Here is a 10,933-nt window from a genome sequence, read left to right as displayed (position 1 = left end):
TCTCTGTCATTTCTATAAACAGAACGGTCGGGGTTCTTTGTGTTCGTGGAACTACATTTCCCATCAGCCACTGCAAACGTAGACGCGCCGAATTGGCGAGACAAAATATGCCTTGAAATATTTAGTTTCACACACAGAAATGCTGCTAACGTACCTTTTTAATACTTTGTACAAACACGAAAGCCTTCTAGCACTTAAGAAAAGTGAAAAAGTTGATTAAAGGTCACGTGACCGAAAAACCGCTATTTCCAGGATTCTAGTCGCGAAATAATCAAAAATGAATTTTTTTTTTAAAACTTTATTTATCACATTATAGACATACAGTGAAGTAAAACAGGGATCACATAAAAGATAACATTGTGGTAGTACAATGAGGAACAGAAAGAGTGACAAGGACAGTGAGACAAAAGTGAGTACAAAAAATAAAATAAATTAAGGGGAACATAAATAAACAAAAGTTTGCAAGAGCCAAAATCAAGTTAGCAGTTTCAATCGGTTACAGATGTTAACAGTCTTGAGAGCCTTCGTGTTTTTTGATGAGGAGATTGTCCTTATATATTGTGCAAGTTCCATTTTTAATACAAGAAGTTCAGGCTTTCTGCCGAGGACTTTGCTTTTGTGTATATGAAATTTTGCCAAAAATAAAACCAAATTTATAAAAAAGAAAGCATCATTGTCCTTGTCTTTAAAATTATAATAGCCAAAGATAACATCCTTATAGTACAGTTGGAGATTAGGAAGAACAAAGTCAGTAATAAACTTGTGGAAATCCTTCCAGAATTTACACGTTTACATGACCAAAACAGATGAGAAACTGTTTCAGGTTGCTCTTGACAGAAGGTACAATTTACATTTATTTCAGCCATAAATTTGGACAAATATTGTTTGGTAGGGTAAAACCTATGAATCAACTTAAAGGAAATCTCTTTAATTTTGTTTGTCAAGAAAAACCTTTGTGGTAAAGTCCAAACTTTTTTCCATTCAATATCTGTTACAAAATTGGCCCAATAAAATATGGCTGATGGAACAGAGACCATTGCATCCTGAAAGAGAGATCTTATTTTGGTATTTATAGACTTATGAGAGGAAAAGCAAACATTGCCAAGAGAAGAATGTAACACATCCGGGGGATAATCGAAAATGAATAACACTCTACGGATTGGATGAATTTCGTAGGGTTAGCACTTTTTTCTGTTAGCGTTGTTTTATATGAGGAGTTTGGACATTTTATTTTGTTTTTAGATTGTGTTTATATATTCTCGTACAGTTTAAAAAAGAAATGAAAATAATATTTATATTAGGGACTTTTCAGCACCTTGTTCCACTTTACGGCACTCGCCATTTTGCTTTCAGGCATGAAGCGAACAGCCGCGGAAAATCAGTAACAGCGTACGCCTGAAACAGTCGAGTTCACCCACCACCACCAGATAACTGTTAACGGACACATGATCGTGTCTGTTGTGGTTGAACTTCACTGATAACGCCTGATTGTTTTTTTAATTTGGCTGCCATCAAGGTAGTGTGTCCTGTCGTAAATCCTGACTTTGTGGGCAAAAAATTTTCTTCTTTGTAAGAAAAGGGGAAACACGTGTTGTTTTACTGTATTTTGAATGCATTGGGAAATAAAATTTGTGAAACCTAGATTTTATCTTCTGGCTGAAACTGCACATTAACCCTTGTGTGGTGTTCGTATTTTTGTTACTCAGCCAGTGTTCATGGGTCTGGTGGACCCGCTAGAGTTTTGGCTTTCCAAATTAACACTATCAAACAATTTTATGTTAAATTACTCAACAGATGTTTACTTCATCCCAATTACAAGACATATGAACAGCAAACATGGTTAATTTTTTCCCTTTACCTTTGTTAGATCACATTTATGAATTAATGTGCTTCTCGTTTTTCTTTTATATAAAATGTTATAAATAAATCAGTTATAATCAAGTGGAGTGAGTGGAAAGACACAACACATTTACACGTGAAAAAATAATTAATTGTTTAATTTTTCTTTTGAAAAAAACAACACGGGTCTCACAGACCCGAACACCATACAAGGGTTAAGTTCGGTCCACTTTTATTCATCGTGAGCGCCCTCTGCTGCGCTTCCGGACGAACTACAGGTTCATCTACCGTGGAATTAACAGGAAGTGACGCCACTGAAACTAGCTAACTTTGTCCTGGAGACGGTTTGTGTGGCTGGCGGGAAACCAGTGAAAGCAGGTAAACCATCAGTGTTTGATCCCAGGATGAAATGCAGACAGCTGCGATGGATCCAGCGGAAGAGCCTCCGTCGATGTTGTGGGGACTGGATCCGGTGTTTTCCGCCTTCGCTCGGCTGTATATCAGAGACATCCTGGAGATGACGGAGTCCACCCAGGTACCAGGTAACAAACTGGACCTGTACCTCACCTTTTACTTGGTCGTCACTCCTGAAGCTCTAATTTTAAATTAGATTTTGTTAAAGCGCCTGTTAGCCTGCACCACGCATTGTGCAGAATTTTACATTTATTGAGCTCCTTTATTTTAATTTTAGCATTTATTGTACTTATTTATACCGTTTTAAATCCTCCGTTATTTCATTTCAACTACACCACCTGATGGTGCCAGGTGTGATGTGTTGTAGTTCCTGTCAGCGCATAAATGTAAACCCTGCAGGGGTGATGGAGTGGACCAGGTACCCCAGCTCAGAGGTCCACGGGGTCAGGCCCCATGTGATGACGTGCAAAAAGACAACAAAGAAACACAAACATTTGCAAAGTTGTGCCAAATAAATCTGTGATATCCAGACTATCACAAAGTTTTTACTGTCTGGATGTATTTTAGAAACCATAGTCTGTAAATCAAAGAAGGACATGAACCATTAAACACAGCAGCCATATTACTGGTCATGTAATTGCATTAAAAATAGTCCAACAGTTAGGGCTGGGCAAAACGATTATTTTCCTAATCAATGAATCTAGCGATTAATTTTTCGATGCATCGATTAATCTAACGATTCATTTTTCAATCCGATTCGATTTCGATTCGATTCGATTAATGATTTTTCCCCCCATTATTTGACTTGTATAGCAATTTCACATTTACTAATTTATGTATATAAATGAAAAACACAAATTTATTCACTTGAAGACCTTTTAATAAAAAAAAATTGCAAAATAAAGTTGTAGAGGTCATACAATCAATACAATAGAGATAGCATTTAACAAGAAATGAAATGTGCAAACATATATAAAATTAAGGAAAAGTTAACAAAACATTTCAAATAAATAGCAACAATGGTGTCTTTAAACAAACAAAATGTAACATTCACTTTGCTTTCTGCCAAAAAGTGCTCTTCATTCACAAAACAAAATCCACAATAACATTGTACTACAATCTGCTGTTTTTAACAAAAAATTAAATGTTTTGCAAAACAAATATAAAGGAAATCATAGCAAAAAATTAATAATATACAAACAGCAGCAATGGCGTCTTTGAACAAATAATGAAATGACAAGTTACCCCTAAGTAGGACTCTGTGACCAGACTTGTCCAAGCATCAGTGGTAAGGGAGATTTTGGATGTTTTGGAGGCTTTTTTTAGTTCATTCCTTAGTTTCTCCACTGAAGTTTCATACTTTCTCTCCATCATGCTTGTAAAATGACGCTTAGACGGCAGAGTGTAACCTGGTTGGAAAGTGGTCAGCATTTCTTTGAATCCCTCACCCACAGCAAGTGGTCTCTTGTCTTTTAAAATCATAGATAAGATGCTCTCAGTAAGTACAGCCACCTCCTGGGGGGTGCATGGTGTACTACTTCTCTGACAGTAGTCCTCCAGACTTTTCTGTTTATTCCTGAAATCATAAATCACACACAGCACACAAATGAATTCGAATAATTACTAAATAATTATATGGAAAGCATAATATCAAAATAATTTGATAAGGATCTGGTTGAGATAGATAGATAGATACACACATACTGTTATGCCATGTGCTTTCATAGCATAACAGTAAGAGGTTAATGATAATCCCCAATGTTGAACATATGATATGCAGTAATCATGATGGCTGGAAAAGATAACGTTTAAACAGCCAGGGCTGATGGCACCTTTACTGGTGCACTGCTTTCTAGTCATTAGATGGCATAACTTTGACCTATAAGATCAAGCTGGAGAAGCATTATGTGTAAAAACAGCGTTCAAATAGGATGAAACACATTAAATTTGACAAATCAAGAGTTCATTGTCATTTTGCTTTTGCAAGCACTTTAACAATGTTGTAATAGTGTCCACGACGGCTACGTTTAGCAGGTGGTGCATTATCCTTGTTAACATTTCTCCTGCGGCCAATTCGCTGTCTCACATTTTTGTCTTTCGCCGATTCTGATAATCAGCCTGCGTGCATTCAGACTCATTTTGCCAGCATGGGCCACAAACAAAACAACAACAACAACAACAACTAAACAGCAGCTGCTGTATGTTACTGCTCAGCAGCTTAAATTAGTTTTGTATTTACGGAGGTTGGGTGTTTATCTGTGTCTATGAGTGAGTGTACGTCTACGTGGGGCGGGGGGTCTGGATGAATTAACGGGTAAAAACTAGCGTTAGTAAAAAAGTTAAACTTACGGTGGTTTGTCCTTTGCAGAAGCTGCTCCTGGATGCAGTCGTTTGAGGTGCTGGTGCATAGCCGTCGTGCTTTTATGATAGGCCATTTCCACCTCACAAAGCCGGCAAACGACTGAATCACTTCCTTTTCTGTTAAAATATCCCCATACTGTAGAACTGCGTGTTCGGGTGGAGTGATTTAAGTTGACTGCAACTGCCTCACTCATGATTTCGCTACTCGCTGCCGCCATGTCTTTTTTTGAAAGTGACGACGCATCGACGCAGATTTTTTTTACGTCGACGTATTTTTTGCGTCGACGTAATCGATTACGTCGACGCGTTGTCCCAGCCCTACCAACAGTACAATCCTGGTCCAGAGGACCAGTTCAGGGACTCCAGTTAGCTCAGGTGAAGTCTAGCTAGACTGGACGATCAGGAGCAGCTTTGCTTCAGTGTCTTGCTCAGAGACACTTCAGCACATGGAGAGGAGGACACGCTGCTCTCTCACTGGAGACACACCTTCACCTTTAATTATCTGTTGTTTTCCACTCAAAGGGATTTACTTCTACAACCTGCACCCGATCTCCAAAGTCGACGTGCTGGGAACGGTGGTCTACAAGAGGGAGAGGGAAGACTTCTTCTGCTATGGAGGTGCTCGTCCTCACTCACTCCCATTGTGGAGTTGTGCTCATCACTGCTGTAGTCGTGAGACCTCACGATTGTATTCTGGTCACATGTGCTCTGTTTTTGTCTCCGCTGCTGCGTGCTCACAGTGGATGATGGTACGGGCGTTATAAACTGCCTGTGCTGGAAAAGTGACGTCCTGAAAGAGGAGCGGGAGCCGAGCAAGTGTGAGTTCATGTTTGTATCTCAGTGTTAGCGTGGCGTTGCTTTCAGTTTGTTCAGTAAAATGAAGCGCTCTGCCGCCTGCAGACATGTCCTTGTCCTCCTTTGTCAGCCTGGTGATGCTTCAGATGCAGAATCAATACAGAGCGAGTGTCCTCGTGTGATCTCCAGCAGGGGCACAACTCGGCGCCGCGGCTCAGGGAGGCTTCGACCCGGTGGCGGAGCTGCAGAAGCTGAGACGAGCCCAGCGGACGCGCTGCCGCCTGGAGATCGGAGAGCTGCTCCGAGTCAGGGGACCGGTGAAGACGTCGAGGCAGCAGAGGGAAATCAAGGCCTCCACCTACTGTGAGCGGAGACGGCTTCATCCGCACACGCTCTCATAACCACTATCACTGCAACACCGACTGTCTGCAGCTGTTTATTCCACAGTTAGCCCACAGTCCTCCACAAATAACACAAAGAACCACAAACAGAGCGACACACGCACAGAAACACACTCACAGTGAATATGTGGATGTGGGCAGGCTCCGCCTCCGTCCTCACCCGTATGCTTGTGCGTCCTCAGATAAAGTGAGCGACTCGGTGATGGCGGTGCAGATTTCCTGGATGATGGAGGCTCCTCAGCTCTACAGACAGTGTTACGACAAAGCGCCTCAGCTGGAGCCCGACGCGGCGGGGTACGAGCATCCACCCAACACACCAGAGAGTCAACATTCAACCCTACACACACACACACACACACACACACACACACACACACACACACACACACACACCCAGTAGCTGAGTCCACATCAATAAACCACGTCTGACCCAGGATCAGCTCTTTTAAAAACAAGAACTTCAGTATATTTAATGAAGTCATTAAAAGTTTTATCCTCACTCTCTGAGTGATTTCACAGCTGTGGGCCAGAGTACACACGGGTGGGTCAACGTTTCACAGTTATTTTTTTCTCCATAATTACAGGAGATTTCATCATCACATTCTCAGGCTCTGTTTGAAGCTGCAGTCTAAACTCCAAGTGTCACAGTCTAAAGCCCAAATCTGTTCAGAGATCAGTGTCACAGGAGTTCAGTTGGTCTGCTTTCTGACGATTCGCTGCAGAGAACCTCTGAACGTCCTCGGAAAAAGAGGAGAAGCTAAAATAGATGCAGATGTTTCTTATTCCCACATCTTGTTGTGCCTTGAAATCCTCGGGCTGTGGTTATTTCAGGCTTACAGTGAACCTGACTAAGTTTTCAGTGGCGTTCTCAGATTTGTTGGCAGGACAGAAGGTGAAAGAGGTCGCAGGCTGCTTACACGTTTGATCAGCTGTTATTTTTTTTATTAGAGCAGCTCGAAGGGTCACGACGAACATCTGTCTTTCAGAGACTCGGCTGTCAGCTCCCTCAGCAGGGCAACAAAGATCTTGAAAGACTTTTTAAAGCAGAAGTCTGTGAGCAGGTTCAGACCCTACGATGTCCAGGACCTCCTGCAGCCTCTGATCTCCAGCCCGCCTCAGGCAGCATCCGCTGACCAGGTATGAACTGGGAGGGGACGTGGGACCAGTCGTCACACCTCGAAGCCTCCTTTTGAAAAACTGAAATAAACACCAGGATTTGATACTTTGCAGCAAAGTAAAACGGATTCTTCTGACATCACATTTTAAGATCTCAGAACATGGCGTGCTGCATGCTAATACCAGTGTTAGCATGCTAGCTAGCAAAGGTGTGAAGATGTGAAAGCACGCCATCAAACGGCGCGTGCATGTTTGATATTTTCCCCAGAGAGTGTTTCTGATCTGGCACAGAAGGAAGCTGGAGCCTGACATGTTAGCACTGGTTAGTGTTAAAGCCTCGAGCAGGCGTCGGCAACCTTTCTGAGGATGAGTGCATCTAAAATTCCCTCAGAAGTCAGTGTGCCATATGGTTGCATTAGCAATACATTTAGTAATGCTCTATATTAACAGTTACACACTATATAGAACAACTTTATAGAATTATATTAATACAGAGACACACGTGTTAATGTGATCTCTGGTCTCAGAGTGTCCAGCATTCAGACGGCTACCTGAGGACTCGTGTGAGAGAAAGTCTGCTCACACAGACATGTCGAGCCAAACACTGTCAATAAGGCCTCTGCAATGTTCTGAAGACAGTTAAACTTGTCAGGTAGTGACGTCCAGCAGGTGAACATGCAGCTCCATGAACACACACAGCTGTGGATTCCAGCTGCGTTCGTAGTTCTGCAAACTTTGACCCCCACAGAGTCGAGCTTTTCAGTTCAATCAGCTGCATGTCGATGTCCTCTGTGTCCAGCCAGTTAATGCGAGACAATCCAGCTGCTCATTAAAGCTTCTGGTTGATTAGAAAAGAAAACATTGGTCCAAACACCTGAAAGTCCTGAAAGCACATTGTGAATTCTGTCTCGAGTCTATGGATGTATCCGTGTATTTCCGCGGTGCTGATGCTGCGCTGAGCCGACAGCTGCTGAAGCTTTTGAAGTGTCGGGACGTGGAAATTTCAACATCGCTTGAAAAAACTGTCAGCTAGCAACGTCCCTGTCACCGGTAGGCTAAGTTATTTTTAGTCTGGTAGTTGGGTTGTTAGCTAAGATACCGTCATTAAGAAGCAGCACAGCTAATGTGTCTATGTGAGCTGATTTGCGATGTGCAGCACTGGCCCGGCCATTTATTTTTTTTAATGCATCTTCTCAGATTGATTCACTGCGTGTCGTGTCCAGGGCTGGACTGGGACAAAAAATCGGGCATTTTGACGAGAGACCGGCCCCCCAGGTATTAAAGCCATGAAGCCTTTGACTGAAAACAGACGCTGCTGTGACAGTGATGTACAGTCTTGTTGGTATATGTGTGATTTCTATACATTTCACATCAGATAAAAACTTTGGTTGTAAGATTCAGATAATTATTTATCAAAAGCGAGAGATTTTAAATGAGAATAAGAAAGAAAAGTATTTCTTTGTGCCCCCCTCTCCCTGTTAATGCCCTACCTGCCCCCCTGGCAACACTTTGCTAGACCCGCCCCTGCACAGTTACCAGCTGTCAGCTGTAGAAAAGGATCCTGGTGTTATTTGTCTCTCAGAAACTGTTCATAACTTCAACTCATCCATGTCACCTAAAAGGTAAACCTGTTTCTCCATCACAGCTCTGATGGTTCAGTAAGGACATCTCCTGGTTTCATCTTCAAAAACCCATCTGCCCATAAAAATGAAAAATCACCATTGAGCCCAGTATGCCCAGTGGCCAGTCCAGCTATGGTCACCAGTTAACCCTCCACGTGCCAGCGGTGGCACGCGTGCCCAGGGTTACGACCCCTGGCCTACACTAAACCTCCAGCAGTGATTTTAACACGAGTTCCTCGTAGCATTGAAAGGTCTAACTCACGTGGAGGTGCAGCCGGCCTGTAAGCTGAGTGACAAATGTGTTCAGATCTGAAGCAAAATTCCTTCTTTCTTCGTTTCATTGGGTTTTTCTGTCTCGTGCTCCTCTGATGCTGATTAGGAGCCTGTCGCGGGTCCGTCTGCGTGCCAGCAGCTCCGTCAGCTCCTGAAGGAGGCCCTGCAGATCCTACAGGACGAGGGTGCCGTGTACCGCAAGGTCAAGTCCCAGGACGAAGTCTATCTCGTAAGAAACTGCAGACACATTCATCTCTGGGAGCTTTTTGCTGTGCCATGCGTGACGCTGTTGCTCCTCGTCAGGTGACCGTGCAGGACAAGGATCTGCTCGTGGCCGTCAAAGACGTCATCAGGGAGGACTCGAGGAGGGAGAAGTGTGCGTGGACACGCTCAGTGCAGTACAGACACAAGTTTTGATTAGCGATGCCCTCACAGCTTTTCTGACCCTCCTCAGAGGCACGAATTATTTTTCAGAGGATGTAATTAAGAAAGAAAGCTTTTACCTGCTTGTCAGAAATCAAATGAGCACAACAATTACACCTGTTGCTCTCTGATCACAGCTCCGTTTTCACTGTGGCACAAACCCTTATCGTACTTTTAGATCTCACGTCTGTGTGTGTGTGTGTGTGTGTGTGTGTGTGTGTGTGTGTGTGTGTGTGTGTGTGTGTGTGTGTGTGTGTGTGTGTGTGTGTGTGTGTGTGTGTGTGTGTGTGTGTGTGTGTGTGTGCATTCATTTCCTCCTCCTGCGCCTGCAGATGTGGAGAAGGGCTGCCACGTCCTGCACATCCTGTCAGCAGTCAGGCAGCGGTACAGCCTCAACGTGAGCCGCGCCGCTCTGGAGCTCGTCCTCAAGACGCTCGAGTGCAACAGTGACATCATCAGCACCAGCGACAGCCACTACACCGCCATCTGAGGAGCCGCTGCCGAGCATCAGCGCTCGGTGCATAAATCATGTTTAGCTTTTATCCAGCTGCTGTATGAGCGCACAAATGTTAAATATTAAGTTATTAAAGTTTCTAAAAACCATGACAACCACATGTAAACAAACCATCACTGTTATAAATATGTTTTTAAATAAATAAGAAACAAAGATGGGCCTCGAGCTGGCTGAAGTAGCCTGGGGGAGGTTCCCCGGCCAAGTCTCCCGGGCTCCACTCAGCACGTCTGCTCAAGAACATCATCAGATAAGAAGAAACCCCACAGACCATTTCCCCCGTGGCCTCCTCATAACATCAGTCCATTACCTCCTTATCAGCCCGGCTCCCCCCACAAGCTTCATTAGTCATAAACGTTCCATCCATGGAAGATAAACACGGAGAAGATGGTGTTTAAAGCAAAACTCGTGGCTTTATTGTCGCTAGAAGGAGGCTGGAAACACGTGATGACCATGATTAGTCACCTGCTGCTTCAGGCCTTCAGATGCAACACAAAGAGATGTTTAGGCCTTTGCAGCATCGTGTCAGGTGGAGGTGTGGGCGTCTCTACTGCGACCGCTGTGTGCGCAACCAGGACGGAGATGAGAAGGATGGACGGACAGGCGGACCTCCTGCGCGTGAGCCAGAGAATCAGTGTTTCCTGCACCCCACCCCCTCCCTGTGCCACCTCCCTAGAAACACGCCTGACTGAAGGTTGTCTCCTACATTCTTCACTAACTTCCACAGCAGCTCAGAGTTTCAGTTTTTCTGAAACCCTGGAAACATCCCTGTGGCGCCAAAACAGCAAAAACACACAACGGCCTCATTGTCACGGCTCCAGTTCATCATGTGAAACTGGTGAAGCGCTGCTTTCAGCAGAGATGCGTGTTTCTTTCCCACAGACACACAGGTCCTGAAGCCTCCGAGGATTCAAACACCTGGGGCAGATTTGTGCATTTTGCCTGCTTGGTAATCTAGCCTTATAAATGTAATTAGATTACCACGGAGCAGATGACCCTGCAGCAGGAAACCTGCAGCTTCCAGGCAGCTGCCCAGATGTGCTCCTGCTTACGGCAAAGCCTCAGAGATGAGAGGGTGTTTTTTTAAAGTGATTTCAAACATTTTGAGGTACTTGAGTGTTTTCAAGGGAAATTATTATCTTTAAAAGTAATTTATTTATTTCTAAATACACTGAAAC

At 43.7% G+C, this 10,933-nt stretch overlaps 1 protein-coding gene across 4 annotated transcripts; it reads left to right on the top strand.

The window, feature by feature from the left end:
• The first annotated feature begins 2,154 nt into the window (after nt 1–2,154).
• Nucleotides 2,155–10,828, top strand: stn1 (STN1 subunit of CST complex). 4 transcript variants are annotated; one of them, XM_085278130.1, is made up of 10 exons: nt 2,155–2,381; nt 5,137–5,232; nt 5,355–5,432; nt 5,602–5,772; nt 5,993–6,104; nt 6,797–6,947; nt 8,124–8,201; nt 8,928–9,050; nt 9,125–9,197; nt 9,577–10,828. In XM_085278130.1, exons 1-10 carry the CDS (start codon nt 2,249–2,251, stop codon nt 9,732–9,734), a joined length of 1,173 nt encoding a protein of 390 aa, XP_085134256.1. In that variant the 5' UTR covers nt 2,155–2,248; the 3' UTR covers nt 9,735–10,828. The 4 variants fall into 4 exon arrangements, with proteins under 4 accessions (XP_085134256.1, XP_085134255.1, XP_085134258.1 ...); XM_085278129.1 differs by having other exon boundaries at nt 5,599–5,772; XM_085278132.1 differs by having other exon boundaries at nt 5,599–5,772; nt 9,125–9,277; nt 9,577–9,708.
• Nucleotides 10,829–10,933: the final 105 nt, after the last annotated feature.

Source organism: Mchenga conophoros, linkage group LG6, assembly GCF_057382185.1.
Source record: "Mchenga conophoros isolate Kocher_MC1m ecotype Shallow Benthic linkage group LG6, M_conophoros_male_GT1.1, whole genome shotgun sequence".
Classification (NCBI taxonomy): Eukaryota; Metazoa; Chordata; class Actinopteri; order Cichliformes; family Cichlidae; genus Mchenga; species Mchenga conophoros.
This window is presented reverse-complemented; position numbering and strand designations above follow the sequence as displayed.